This window comes from Pezoporus occidentalis, unplaced genomic scaffold (assembly GCF_034315485.1).
Source record: "Pezoporus occidentalis ecotype Australia unplaced genomic scaffold, CSIRO_AGI_Poc_V1 ctg70, whole genome shotgun sequence".
Taxonomy (NCBI): domain Eukaryota; kingdom Metazoa; phylum Chordata; class Aves; order Psittaciformes; family Psittacidae; genus Pezoporus; species Pezoporus occidentalis.
The window spans coordinates 2,029,749-2,044,420 of record NW_026916053.1 but is presented as its reverse complement, the minus strand read 5'-3'; the positions used below and the strand labels follow the sequence as shown (position 1 = coordinate 2,044,420).

At 47.3% G+C, this 14,672-nt stretch overlaps 2 protein-coding genes across 5 annotated transcripts in view; both read right to left on the bottom strand.

Annotated features, from left to right (window-relative positions):
• Positions 1-14,672, bottom strand: part of LOC134175879 (immunoglobulin superfamily member 1-like) — a 105,669-nt gene that overhangs the window by 87,908 nt on the left and 3,089 nt on the right. The window lies entirely within an intron of this gene.
• GHRH (growth hormone releasing hormone) lies at positions 715-14,285 on the bottom strand. 4 transcript variants are annotated; one of them, XM_062642290.1, is made up of 8 exons: positions 14,168-14,285; positions 13,812-13,958; positions 5,421-5,520; positions 4,566-4,697; positions 3,586-3,690; positions 2,841-2,978; positions 2,423-2,519; positions 715-1,602 (listed from the first exon to the last, which is right to left on the bottom strand). In XM_062642290.1, the coding sequence occupies exons 3-7, from the start codon at positions 5,498-5,500 to the stop codon at positions 2,456-2,458; spliced, it is 519 nt and encodes a 172-aa protein (XP_062498274.1). In that variant the 5' UTR covers positions 5,501-5,520; positions 13,812-13,958; positions 14,168-14,285; the 3' UTR covers positions 715-1,602; positions 2,423-2,455. The 4 variants fall into 4 exon arrangements, with proteins under 4 accessions (XP_062498274.1, XP_062498273.1, XP_062498275.1 ...); XM_062642289.1 differs by having other exon boundaries at positions 14,081-14,197; XM_062642291.1 differs by lacking the exon at positions 14,168-14,285 and having other exon boundaries at positions 13,812-13,960.

The following is a 14,672-nucleotide window of genomic DNA, read 5'->3' as shown; positions in this document are numbered from 1 at the left end:
CCACGTTTACTTACTGCTTTAGGAAGCTGCTTTTTTTTTTCATGATGCCTTTCCTTGGAGCAAGTTAAGTCCTAATGGCTTCAAGTGTGGTAGCTGCTACTGAACACACTAGAATCATAGAATACATGTCACAAAATTTACAACCACATTCAGAACCAAGCCTGCTGGGGTTGTTTTTACTTTGGTGCATTCTTTGCCCAGCTGTATGTGCAGCAGAAGGATGGCCTGTGTCTCACTGACAGCTGCCTGCCTGTGGAGGGGTAACAGATTACCCACTGGTGCTCTTGCTGCTGCCACAGCTTCACTGATCTCCCTCAGCATCCCTTTTTTGTTTCCCAGTCCTGCTGGGCAGTTAGTAATACTTTCATAATGCTGGAATTGTGCAACCGGAACCATGACAATGTAAGTGGTAGGGATTTGATGCAAGTATGAACTGATTCCCATGCGTACTGAAGCTTCCCATCCTAAAATACGGTCACCTGAGGAAAAATAAGCTGGTCTCTGCTGCATGCTAGCAAGGAATTGAGTGCAAGGAGGGATGGTTTTGGAGACCTTAATATATATTTGCATGCCACATTTTCCAACCTGACTGAAGGTATTGGTGTTGTACCTCGTGCCTTCATTAGCACAGGCACTTGTCTTCCAGTGACATCTTCCATTCTGGGCTCAGAACCAAGAAACTGAGGTTTCAACAGACAAAGAGCCATCTTCACCTGCTGTTGGACAGGTTTATTAAGAACAACTTTTATTTCTTGGTAATGGGGGGAAAGCAGCCCCCATCCTGTTGTTATTTACATTTCTGAAGACATAATTATTACACAAACAACAGAATCGGGGTGACAGAGAAGGAAGGAGCTGCATGAGAGCACTGGATTAATAAACATTTAGTTGTAACTTGCCGTGGTGTTCAGAGCCACTGGCTGGCACATTAAATTAAAACAGTGCCAGCCCAATCTGATGCACAGGGATCTCCTTTAACTCTTGCAGAGCTGTAGCTTCAGTTTGGATACCTCAAGGCTGAGCAGGAACTTTAGCTGAGCATTTTAGAGTTCAGTTTTGCTGCCAAGGAGACAGACAGTAGCAGCCCACAGCGGTGTTTCTAATGGGTGGTAGACATGTGGATTCATGTCTTGCCTCCCCCTGATCCAAGCTGCGTGTGGTTGTGCCATCAGCATCTATTTAGAGGAGGCTGCAATCAGTGTACAAAGTTGCCTAAAGGGGCCTTTGCGTGGCTTCGTTAATCAGGCCCTCAAACAGAATGATGACTTGGCAGAAATTTTGCTCTGCTTTGTGCTTTGAAAACCTTAATCAGTAGGCAACATGTCCCCAGGATCACAAGTGTACTGGTTGGTTTAGCTTTTGTATGTAAAGCAGCCCGAGGTTAAGCCATGGAGGTGGGGTTTTTGTCTCAGTACTCAGACCAGTATTTAGAGAGGGCAGTGAGACTCTAAAGACTGAAGTAAATGAAGCAGTGCATCAGAACTGTGTTCCTTTGAACAGATCTGAGAAGCATATGCATCAGTTTCGAGCTGCTCACGCCTGGGAATGTCTTCCTTGCTGTGGAGGTTACTGTACAGTCAGGCCCAAGAGCTCTGAGTTATTCTAGACAGAAGCAGGAGGAAAAGAGAATTATGAGGAAACTTTGTGAGCACACACAGAAGTCTTTTATTTCTTTGGAGGCTTGTCCTGGCTGACCTTATTTGTGGAAAGGTAACCAAGTGAAGCATCACAAGAGAGATGCTGAAAGGCCATGTTCTCCCAGCTGAATCCATAGGCACAGTTCCTCCCCCCCAGCCCCCTTCAGTATGCACACAGGTCTCTCCATGCCCCTTTGTATTGTTGACTGGACAGGTTTAATTTCTGTGGGACAGAGAAGTAAGATGAGGTTGCTTCAGTCAGAACAACTGAGGTTTGTACGAGTGAAGGTTTCCCCAGGGTTGGACTGTCTGCCAGTTCTCAGCCCCCCAGGGCTGGCAGGGTTTACAGTGTAATTCAGGGTTCAGGTGGTGACTTTCAGGAGCGAAGGGTACAGTAAACAGTAAGACTTCCCCTCCTATTCAGTGCAGGGAAAACCTGAAGTGTCCCAGGGATCTAGAGGCAGAGTCTGCTCCTGGGGGAAAGCTTTTGTCTGCCTTTAGCCAGCTTAAACACTTGGGCACACAGGCTCAGATGGCTTTACAAGGCTGCAAGCCTGTTACCCCCATCCACATGCAGCTTCACAACACTTGTGGTCTGTTCAGTGTGACAGGACTTAAGGTACTTGACAAAATTGAGTGGGAGTTTTCTCCCCTTAAATTGCAGCAAGCACCTGTTTTCATGGGCAGCAGTGGGGGTTGGTGTCTCTGAAGGGGAGCCTTCAAACAGCTTGAGCAGTGCAGCAGCAGTGTGTTATGTACAGAATTGAGCAGGGAATAGTACTCACCAGAGCATGGGGAGATGAAAAAGGGAGAAATATTTACATGAGCTTAGCCAGGGTGCTGGGAAAGCTTTCTAACTGACTGCTGGAGATGTCCTGAGGCCTGTGAGAGAAGAGAATGGGATAGTGATGGTAGAATTGGGATTGAGGGAGAAATTTGTTGCCTTTCCACTGGTATTTTACTGAAATATGGGTTTGAGAAGACAGCACAGTGATGTGGTGCAGGCTGGCTCAGGGCAGGCTGCTCCTGTCTGCACCCTACTTGCCCATGTAAGGCTGAGTTATGGGGTTAGGTAAGAGCTTTATTCTTTCCCTAAGTGTACTTATGAGATTAATCCAGCAGCTTTATATCTGGAAGCCAGACAGCAGTAAGGACCTTGTCCTATTCCTGCAGTGAGCAGATAGCAAACTGATTCCCACCTACCTCTGATTCTGCAGAATGGCTCCCAGGAAGTCCAAGAGAACCATGTGCTGGTGATAGCGACTGTCCATCAGGATGCTGTCAGACTGGCGCCTTGTCAGGAATCCATGCACCCCTTCTCCTGAGCTGCTCTCACTGCTTCTGTTATGCAAAGATGAGAAACACCTTTGTTTCAAAGATGCTTCTTAATCCCTCACTCAGAGGTTGGCTCACACTGAGCAGCACAGTGAGTAAACCTGCTGGGTCTGAGCCTGGGGCCATTATGCTTAATTTCAGTAAGGAATTGTCAGCTCTGTTTGCTCCTGTGTTAGAACAGGGAGCAGAGCTGGCTTTCAAGTGACTAGCTGGTCTTCTTTAGTGGCAAGAACTGATCTATCCAGCCAGAGCTCCCCAAATCATTGTGGAGAGGCTGTTTTCTTTCTTCAAAAAAGGCCAGGGATATCTCTTTCCTGAATGAGCATTGTAACTATTTTTTGCAACCATCATCACTTGTTGGTATTATGGTAGAGCTCTGAGCTAATCTGACACTTACAGACTTGGAGGAAAAGATTAATTAAGCTGCTTAATGGTAGTTGTGATTAGGGGAATCTGAGACACAGGGATGCAGGATGCCCTTTGGGGTATGGAACAGCAGGAGAGCTTGCTTCTGTTGCAGTAGAAGGTGGCTATTTCTTCTACCTGGATGAAAGAAAGTGCCTGGTGTAATAACAGAACGTCAGCCCTAGTACAGCAAAGGGCTGTGGCTTACCCGAGGCGTTTGCCAATGATGGTCTGTAAGAACTTGCGGGCAGAAATCTGCCCCAGGAACTTGCGGTAGTTGTCAGTGAATATGGCATCCGCGTGGCGCTGCGTCCTGGGGGAAAGACAAGCACAGGCTGTGCTCCCTGAGCCAGCCACAAACCTTCCCGGTGAGAAGTGGGTGGTTCACATCACAAAATGCACTGGATGGAACACTGCTGCTGTCAGGGACAGGTAACCACACCAAATGCCTTTTGGTATTGGATTGTGTTAGTGTTGGAGGGTAAAGGATTTGAGGGAGCTCAGTTCTGACATGGAGGCAGCAGACAAAATAAAATGTCTGTTAATCAGTATCCGCAGTAAAACAAGTAAGGAGAAGTGCCTGAAAACCAAAGGTGAGGTCAGAAAACCAGTGGAAAGGAGGAGGAGAACCCCAAGCTGGGAGAGGGCAGAGTTGGGGCTGGACGTTATATGCTCTGCAGCAGCACCATTACCTCCTGGGAGGGCTGTGCCTGGGACACGGTGACAGGAGCCTCCAGCAGGTCTCTAGCCTGTGGATATTCCTAAATATTCCTAAATATCCACAGCTAAGGGGAGCACAAGCTACTTGGCCTGTAGCCTTGTACTTGTAAGAATGAGTCCTCTGTGCTTCAGAGAGAAATAACCATCCTTCATCTCCTGGCAGGGGTGGAAAGGAGAGGCTCTAATGACCAGCAGATGGATTCCCAGGGTTTGGTGGATATTATGTTCCCTGCAGGAGCCTTGGGTCTGTGACCAGGCCCATCAGTACATCCCTGCTGCTGGGGGACAGCAGGATGCTGGACATTGGTGATGGTGAGGGATTGGACTCTGCTGCAGTTGCAGGGCTCAGCTGGAGCCTCGACTTTGGTGCTGGTGGGACTAAGCAACCTTCTGGCCTGCTCCTGGGCTGGGGGAAGATCATAACTGGTGTACTCTGGCTGCAGCAAGGCTGAGACGTGAGGTACAAACCTTTTGTTAGTGGGGTCTGTTAATAAACCCTCCTCCTCCTGTTCCTCTGCTGAGGGGTTATGGCTCTGCAATGGGCTGCTGTGCTGTAGCTGGAAGTTCATGGCCTTGCCAGCAACCAGCCCTGGACTGTACCTGCAAAAGGAACCCAAGGCGTGCAGTGAGATGTGCTCCGTAGCCAGTCAGGGGTCAGTCTTCTCGACCACTGCTCCCTGTTCCGCTTTTCCTTTCTGCTTTTGCCATGCCCATCTCCTCAGTAGTGCAAGGGGTGTTTGTCACTCTCCTCAACTAGAAACTGTCCTGAAGCTATTTCAGCAGTGAAAAGGTGGTTAATAGAGCTGCCTCAAACACACTTCCTCTTCACTGAGCTCCCAGCACCCTCAAGCAAAATTCCAGCAGTTCTAGTATCGTTATGCCATGGCTTTGCACAAGGCTAAAGCATTTTCTATGAGATGTGCAAATCCACATTATAGGACCTTGTGCTTCCATTGATTTGTACACATTGAAGTACACTAAGCAGCTGCAGAGTTCATGGATGAGAGTATCTGCAGTTCTGACTTGCAGGCACAGACTGTAGCCAGTGATGGAGCTGGAGGTGCTGCCTGCTCTGGACATAGCCAGTTTCCCTTTACAGAACCCAGCATTCAATTCTAAGACCAGCTGGGCTGAAATACTCCATCAGGTGCCTACTGCCTTTGGAAACCACCCCTAGGCTAGTAGTGTACCCAGAGAATTAAGCCAGGGCAAAGAAATAGGCTTCACCAACACACATACAGTTCATCTGAAGTGCTGGCAACCTTAATTTGGCTTATTTTGCACAGAGATGAAGCAGCGTGGCCAAAACACTCAGCAGCTTACCTGAGAGCTGGGTAGAGAGGAGAGGAGATGGAGCATGTGACTAAATGCAGGAACAGGAGCAGGGTGGCTTTATCCAGCATCTTCCACCCTTTGGAGTCACCTGAAATGCAGAGCAGTCAGTCAGTGGCAGTGAGGGGAGACCAAGTGCTGAGCTTGGTTAGCCAGACAAACCACAATAACTTTTAGTCACTGTGCTTGGGTAGAGAGGGGGACTGGACAAAACACATCCCTTCAGGAGGGCTGATCTGCTGCTGTGTTGAGGGGAGCCCCCAGCACCACTTGGTGAGGTGTCTACGCAGCCCTGAGCACCAGCTTTGGTGGAAGGTGAGATGGAATTGAGCTGTGTTTGTCTGCCTTCTGATAGACACTGCTTCATGTCCTGGGGCTGGGAATGACTCAGGACAGTGGGCTGAGGCTACACACCCTCAGGAGCTTTTGTCTCTGGAAGCGAAGGACAGGAGGAAGGTATTTCAGTGAATGCTCTTCCTGAGTTTCCATTGAAAGTGATTGATCTTTTTGCTCAAAAAAAGATTCTTTAAGAATGTGGATAGGAATCTTTAAAATACCAAGTTTCACTGTTCTCTGTCTTATTTTATAGAATAAAAGAGCAGAAAGATGTTTGATCTCCATAAGAGAGAAGAAAAACAACCTTCCAAATGTATACCAATACTTTATTTCAAAAAGAGCTGCTTCTGAATGGAAAGGGGTTGATTGGGCTTCTAATTGCCCAAGCAGCCTTTCCAAGCAGTGGGTTTTACTGATGGTGGTGGTAGGAGGGGGGCCCTTCTGATGGAAAACATCAGCAGTGAGCTCTCTTCTCCTGCTCAGACATAGCTGCCCACTCTCCTGACTGTAAGATAACACAGTGAGGGGAAGGCTGGGGAAGGACTGGGGATCTTGCATGTGGGTCTGATCTTGGTACCATGGAAGAGAACAGAACTAGTGGCAGTGTCAGAAGTGCAGGGACAACCATGGGGAAAGGCTGTGCACTAAGAAATGGGGTTTCTTATCACAAACTCATTCTCAGCCTGGTTCCTGCTGCTTGTGCTCTCAGCCATAGGACCAGCAGCTTTCCCATCTGTTCCCCTGGGAGCAGCACCATTGCTCCTGGCTCCAGCAGAGCTTCTTGTTTGCTCATGGCTTCCTCTCATACCTGGTCTGTTTTGGAATTGCTCTGGCTGCCTCAGACAGCTGAGGAATGCTCAGAAGAAGCAAAAGAAGTGACTCTAAGAGACCTACAGAGCTTCTGGTTTTAGTGCAGTTTTCCTGCTTGCCCTCTTTTTCATTTGAACTTGAAAAGATATCCCTCTTCTCTGCTCTCCCCTAAATAGCTCCAAAACAAATCCCAAATACAATCTTTTCACATAGAGGAGATGATCTAAAGCATCTGTTGGGGGGTACCAGGAGACTCTGGCACCTGCATCTATAGACAGTGTCAACCAGGAGATTTAATCAGTCCCGGGAAAGCTGCTGTGTGAGCTGAGAAGTATCCATGTAAATGAAAACCAAGCCCTTTTTATTTCCTAGGATACAGCCCCAGTTACCACTTTCTGTACCTGGTTTCTCATGCTTGCATGCTGGGTTTTCTCCAGAACTGCTTTTTTGTCCCTTTGAGATCTTTTTGGATTTTCTTTCTCTATTATTTGATTTTTTTCTTTTTAATTGTTTCTGGCTTTGCCTTTTCCCTCCTGTCTTGTTTTGTCTTCTCTCCCTTAACTACAGTCTGCTTCTTATCCTAGCTTTTGGGGTGTTTCTGTCCCCCTTTTTCCCTTGAGAAGGAGTCTGAAATCAGGGTCCTGAACCCCTTCCCATATTGCAGAGGAGACACTGGGAACTGAAGTGTGTCCTGCAACTTGGAAGTTCTGCAAAGCCTTGTCACCTTCGCAGTTCCCCTGAGGTGAGGGACACCTTCCTTTCCATTCTGGCAGCATGTGCAAAAATGATTAATAAATAAATTGCCCTTAAGATGAAGAGCTTTTCGCACCATTCCAGCAGATAAAGCTAATAGCTTCATTCCACCCTGTGCAGCATTAACAGCAGCATTGTGGAAATGATGCCGGAGAGGTGGATAACATATCTTACTGGTTCTGAAACCCTACCTGATCACTCTTAAAAATACCACTGTGTAGATGAAATGAAGCATTTACCATGCCTGCTGTTTTATAAAGTCCAGACTTTTCTAGTATGAAATCCTACATTAGAAAAGCAGAAATCCTTTTCAGTGCCTTGCTCTGCCTCACGTTACCTACAACAATACTGTTGTGTTTTTCCTCATACTTTGGTTTGGCTCAAACACAGTTTTATCAGCAGGTAAGTAAAACACCCTTTGTTTTCCAAGGTAAAAGGAACCCACACCTGTATAGCAAAAGAGGAAAACTGTGCTACAGCCAGTGAGCATCTAACATGTTTTTACAAGGCTCATCTATATTATAATTCTATTTGTTTGCATTTATCCTATAGTTCAATTATTGTTTCGTTCTATAACTTGTTACAAAGAAGTCTTGCATGATACAAAGGCTGTTGTACCTGCCAAAGCTGATTACTGATGCTAATTTGGTTGCATTTCAGTGTAATTTAACTGTCTCCAATTTCCATATAGCCATTATCTTGTTACATGCACGTACAGAGGCTCATGCTTACCCTTAGAAAACAGGCGCTTCCTCGATCGGCTCCTGCCCGGGTGCTTCCTTCCCCTGTTGCAAATACAACTTCTTCTCTAGAGCTGCCTCCGTGAGCCCTGCGGGGTCTTGGGGACCGGACACGTGCTGAGCAAGGAGGACACTTGGATCTCCCCCAGCTGTCCTCTGGCTGCCAGCGAGGTGCATCTCCTCCTTTTATACCTGTGCTCCCTCAGGAGTCCTGTGGGCTTCTACACGTCAGAGAATCAATTATCCTTCTGCATTTCCATGCCGTGTTTAGCATCCTCTTTCTGTGTGTGTGCAGGGATACAGGCAGGGAGGTTGTGGGCAGAGGGTTATGTCTGTCGTTAGGGGTCATTTGAATGCTTTAGCATTCAAAGGGTGAAGAGCAAATAACAACAATAATCTGGTGGAGTGAATGGCAAACTTGCTTTGCAAGGTAAACTTCTCTTTCCCTTAGCAATTGCATTTTTTCCCTTTATTCCACAATGACAGTGAGTTAACCATTAATACTTTCTCACACTGCCTACTCAGGGGGGCTTATCTTTTTGCTGTCTTCTTTTTCTTTGATTATCAGCCTTTTCCTCCTTCTCCTTTGTTACTCGCACCTGCAGCATTAGCGGGGCAGTTCATGCTTCAGTCCCTCACAAACATCACAGCTTCACATCAAGCTCACAGAGCAGCTGGAGAACCCTGCTCTCTCCATGTGCTCTGGGAAAAGGCAGGGGTCTTCCCTGGGGTGCCACATGTGCTGGCGGCTGTTTTCAGTCCTGGAACAAGGTCTGTGAAAGCCCCATTAAAAAGAACACATAGCCATGGTGCCAAGAAGACCAGGACATTTCAGAAGAGTGAAAAATGAGATGCCAGCATGAGCTCCACCTGCCATATTTTTCATAGCGGCTTTATAAGGCCCAGAATTGATGGGGACCCAGACCTTCCTGTCTCGGGGCTTGTGTGACTCGACGCTGGGAAGAAGTTTCAGCAGGTGAGCTGACTCATATCTGCCTTCATATGCATGCCTGTCATACCTTCACCTTGCACCAGAGCACTCATCACAACTATCAGTGGCAGAGATGGGCTGTAGGGAAGGATGGTGCTTCTGGTGTGCACATGGGTGCCTGTGTGTGCAGGGAAGCAGAAGCATTCAGCGCTGCTCTAACCCTCTGCCATTGCCCCTTTGCTGCTTGCCAAGGTGAAAAATCAGCACTGGGATTATGGCTCACTCCTTAGTGCAGCAACATCTTCCTTCCAAACCATGGGCTCTCAGTAAGCAATAACCCAACAGTTGGAAAGGCTGGAGTGAGCTCAGCATGCCAGGTGACTCTGGTGTTAAGTAACAGTTGTGCACCAATGCCTTTGGGCTCTCCCCGCTGGGTGCTGCAAGGGCTCATGTTCCCTTTGGTAACAAGTCAGGACCAGGCCACTTTGCAGAGAAAACATGAAAAAAGATTCACTGGACCAAAGCAGGAGCTCGAGCTGACCCTGAACTGAGTCAGGGTCCTTCTAGTGGAATTAAACAAAACAATAATGGGAAGAGAAGCAAGAACTACTGCCTTCCTCCACCAGCCTGTTCATGGGGAGAGGATCTACCGTGCAAATTCGGCAGGTATAACAGGTGTATCATCTACTCATGAGCACTGGAGAAGGGGATTTCTGGGTAGCACAGAAGTGGTTTTCCAGAATCCCTGTTCTGGTGCACACAGCTTTGCTCTTGTCTCTGCAGACTGCTTTTTGGAAGCAGTCTGTTCATGTTCTCTCATGTGTGAGGTTGGCTGCACCAATTTTTCAGCATGAGTTATTTTTCTTCCCCTGTCTTGGTGCTACACTGGCTGAACAGATGAATCAGACCATGTTGTTAAACCAGTTGAGAGCCAACACTATTTCAAGGTATTATCGTATAGCATGGTTTTGAGCTGATTCTCTCTGTGCCTGGCCTTACACAAAGCTGCTGTGAGATACTGGGCAATATCTGTTAGATCAAGGAGAATCAGTCTGTAATGGACTTGTTTATAGCTGCCTGCTGCCCAGCTTGGATTAGGAGGGCTGTGATCCACATTCATATCTCAAATGAGCTGCTTTCAAAGAAGGCTATATAAAACTCCATCATGCTAGGGGTTTCCTTGTGCTGCCTGGGCTGGGCTCCTGTCGTGCACAGCTGCACCCAGCGAGACTCGCACAACAAGCCCTCTTTATGACTTCTGATTTAATTGCAGGGGGCAGCAGAAATGTCTAAAACCCCTCCAGGCTCTGTCGGGTGTATCCAGCTTAGGAGTCCTGAAATAGCATAAATAGAGCAGCTCTTCTGTTCCCGGGATTTCCTGTCCCAGCTTCAGGCAGAGCCTCTGTATCTTCCCAGGACCCAGAAGGGTCATTTGTGGAGCTCCTCCAGCAGATGCCATGAGCTCTCCCTCTGGTTAGTGAGGCTACTTCTGCTGCAGCAGAAACGGCTGTGATCACCATTACTGCCAGTATTCAGCCTCTGCTTGAGTCCCACAGTGGGTGCTCTGGCTGCTGATGTCTCTGCATGAAGGTGCTACAGACTGTGATAGGATCCAGTGCTGTTTGGATCTGGTTTTGCATCCATCCATTCATGTTGCAGTGTGTATTTGAGCTGGCAGCTATGGTTTTGGTTCTCATGGTCCCTACCACAGCTGGTTTTGGTAGCATCCACTGGCTCCCCAAACACAGGTATGTAACTCAAATTACCTCCCAGGTTAGCATCACACAGTGGATAACTGTCTATTTGCCCTCTAAATCCAAGTCCTCACTGGGTGCAAGCCCAGTGAAGTCTACAGCCAGGTACAAGCTGCCATAGGTACCTTCTGCTGCTGGATCACACATCCATTCAGACCTAACATCTGTAGGGTCCTTGGGTGAAGCGCACACCAGCTCCTTTTATTTCAGTGTCAGTCCTTTGCTGACAAAGAACAGTGTTAGGATCCTGCAGAATTTCCCAGATATTGATTTCCTCTTAGCTTTACCTCCTCCGGTCCTCATGCCATGATTTAAAAAACGGCCCCTGTCTATTCCAGGTGCAGAACGTAGCGCTTCAGATAAGATGAGCAGGATGTGAAATGGTGCTGCTTACTTTGTGAGATAGAACTAACGACAGTAAAAAGTAAACCATCAATTGGCAAAAAAACCTATCCCGTATTCTCAGCTATCAAAAGCTTTTCTGCACTTCCCCAAAATGGCACAGATGGTGGCTGTTGGTCCCCAGCTTCTCTAATCTCCACCACTCCTGATAGAGCCCCACAGAGCTGTTCTCTCTGGTTTTCTTTATGTGAGAGATGTAGTGGTGACTAACTTACCACAAATGCTTAGTGGTAAATTAAACAGAGCTGCCTTAGAAGTTACACTTTTGCCTAGATTTGCCATCTTATTTGGTTCTAATATCCCAAGTGGCAGAACTAAGGCATAAATAAGTTCATCATCAATCATTTGATTACATGGTCCATTACCAGTGCATACACAGGAGCTTCCATTCCTAGGTTTGCAATCACTTTTGCCCCATCCTTGGCAGTGTTCAAGGACAAGGTTGGACAGGGCTTGGAGCAGCCTGGTCTAGTGCAAGGTGTCCCTGCCTGTGGCAGGAGTTCAGACCTGGATGAACTTTAAGGCCCCTTCCAACTCAAACCAGTCTCTGATTCCATGATTTCTTTGGAAATATAAAATGAGAAAGACAGGATTTGTCCCATGTTGCCAATTTCTGCTAAGGAAAAAGCAGAGAACCCAAAATTTAAACCCAGCAGGTGAGACTTGCTGTTAAGAAACCATATAAGACTTGGTTTCTTCACCTTGGCAGGATAAAGTATGGGGATTTGGATCTTCAGATCCTCCTGACTCAACCCTTTGAAGACCAGTAGATTTCCAGGTGAGACTTTTCCCTTGAGGAATTCGGATTGGTAGGAAGCTGAATACGAACATTTATCAAAATAATCTCAAGTAGGGAGTCCCTCTGGATGAGTGGGAAGCGTGGGATCAGATTTGAAATAGGCAAAATTAGTAATTTAAAACGTGCAAGAAGTGCTGTTAGAAAGGACTGTCTCATAGTGCTTAAAGCCTGCTTGAAAAGCCTACTTCATCTTCAAACGTTTACGTAGCACTGAGAGTACAATGGAACAAATAGCACCAGCCTACGAGGTGTGTATCTGTCAGGAGGCTGAAGAGCTCTGTGGGTGAGATCCACTGATAGAGCTCGTACCTGTCTGGTGCTGTTTATTTCCTAGCAGAGCTGCTGGAGCGTTTCAGCATCACCCAAATGAAGTGCCAAGACTTCCAGCCAGACATCAGCATGTGACACTCAGCTGTAGGCTCAAGAGTTACTGGTTCCTGAATTTCTGGCTCTCTACATACCACCTCCTTCCTCTTCCAAACCCAGCTGCCAGAGCTCAGATGCCAGAAGTGAATCTCAGTAATTAAGGAGCTTTTCTTTGGTCTTACCACTCTCATTTCAGTTAGGAAAGGAGCTAGAAGGTTACACACAGCACATTACAGCCAGAGAGAGCCAGCCTCAGTCCTAACACTGAGTGAGACCTTTGGGATGGAGAAGCAGAGTTAAGGCAGGGTCTGTGAACACCCACCCTCTGCTCAAAGGGCTGTAGTGACTGCCCCAGCACCACCACTTCCCACCTGGATGTTGGTCTGTGTGTTTTCTGTCACTTGGTTTCCAGTAAGAATCCAAATGCTGCTGTTATTGCTCATTTTAGGAAAGCAATTTGAAAGCTGATAAAACATAGAATTTCATGAGATGTGTTACTGGTACCAAGAAAGTAAAATGTTGGTTATGGAGCGGGAATGAGGAAGTCCACGTTTCCAGTAAGGGCTGAAAATTGAAAGCAGTTGTAATTAATTTTTTCCTGGCTGAATAAGATGCAACCTGAGGATGAAAAGAGTGGTGCATGAGGATGTGGTGTACACGTTTAAGGAATGGTAACAAATAGGTCTCACTGCAAAGACATGCAGGAAACACTGCAGTGCAAATGAAAGGAGAACTGTAGGAAGAACTAAAAAAGCTAAGGATGATTTGGATGTGGAGAAACACTTCATGCCTGAGCTCTGTCTCTGCTTAGAATTGAGTGCTGACAAAATGGACATTTCTGCTTGTTGAATCAATTTGAGCTTTGAAACCCACTCACATCTCGTGGGCTTTGGAAAAATATCTTCTATTTTATATATGTCTATATATATATAAATAGCTTCCTTTTTAATCATTCCCCAGTCAGCTGAATGGAATGGGGCAGTGAGGTGCTGGTGACAGGCAGCTGTAGCGGGCTAATGGCACCACCTGCTTGCGGTCGGAAGGGTGAGTGTCTCCTGAGCAGAGCTGGTGTTGCTGGATTCCACAGCCTCAGGGGCGGGATAGCAGCAGAGGGAATGGGCAGGAGCTGCATCAGATCTGCAAGCCTCACTTACCTCTTTGTACTTAGAGTAAGTAGTGCTGTTTCTGTTGGGGGAGAGGAGGAGAATGAAGGAAATGTACCGGATCAGTTGCAATCCAAGTGTGTATTTTCCCCTTGGTGGGCAAACATCAAAGTGGGAGGATCGGAGCCCATGAGAAGGTGTGTGGGCAGCAGCACCACCAAATTCAGTGTATTGGGAGGAATTTAATACTGAGAGGATCTCTCCTGACATTCACAATACATTCAGTATCTTTGTGTCCTCAACAGCCAGTGTTTGGGAGCGGAAAGGGCAGAAATGATCACCTTCCCTGAGTCTCTGCATTCAGCCCTCACCCCATGCAGCCGCTCACCAGGGGCACTGAAAGCTCTGGTAATTATTTAAGAGTCATTTTCTCTTTAGGTTTTTTTATGCTAGAAGAATTTCATTGTCCAGGTGTCTCTGGCCTCTGCAGCTCGCAGCCGGGTGCGTTCTCCAGTTGTCTGTAAAGTCTTCTGCACTAAAAAGGATGAAAGGTTTTTAATCCAATTGCTCAAAACCGTTGAAATAGCTTCATTAATACCCATTTAATTCAAATGCTTGGTAACAGCCTAGATAATCCTTTCATTTCAAATGCCATACCTCACTCCCTCCAGTAGATAAGCAACCGATTAGGTTTTCCCCAGAGTATTTAGGCTCTCTGATAGTGAAGCTCTGCAGCAAAACAACCTGGCACTCCTGACGCTCTAGGGTTAGGAAAAGAGCAAAACAAATCACATTCTTTAAATACCACAAACGAGCCAAACAGAGCGCAAGCTAATTTTCCATCTTATCAAGACATCTCCATTTCAGAGCTGGGTACTGAATCGGAATATTAAAAACAAACTAAATCCCTGGCCAAAAGCAAAGCCAGAAGCGTGTGGCTTAATTATTACTGCCAGAACGCTTCAAGGGAGCACATCAAAACCTTGTGGATAAAGAGAAACCTGCCAGGAGTGAAAGGCCACGCTATTGATGGTGGGGATTAAGGAGCTCGCGCTGATTTAGGGGGTGAGTACACGGACCCTGGGGTGCTTGGCTGCTGTGGGGACCCCCCGGTGCCGGCACCCCCAGGAGTCCCCAGCCGGGGCGGGTGCAGCCGAGCGGCCCCGGGGGCCTTGGGCAGGAACCGAGCGGCGGAGCCTCCCCGCAGGCCGCCCGTAGCAACGCGGCGCCCCGGGCGGTTGCTAGGGGC

Bases quoted from the DNA above. Each gene is read 5' to 3' on its own strand.
- GHRH (XM_062642290.1), bottom strand. From the start codon at position 5,500: ATGCTGGATAAAGCCACCCTGCTCCTGTTCCTGCATTTAGTCACATGC. The intron at 4,698-5,420 runs GTAAGCTGCTGA...TTCCTTTTGCAG, and splicing joins CCTCTCTACCCAGCTCTCAG to GTACAGTCCAGGGCTGGTTG. The intron at 3,691-4,565 runs GTTTGTACCTCA...TCTTTCCCCCAG, and splicing joins ACAGACCCCACTAACAAAAG to GACGCAGCGCCACGCGGATG.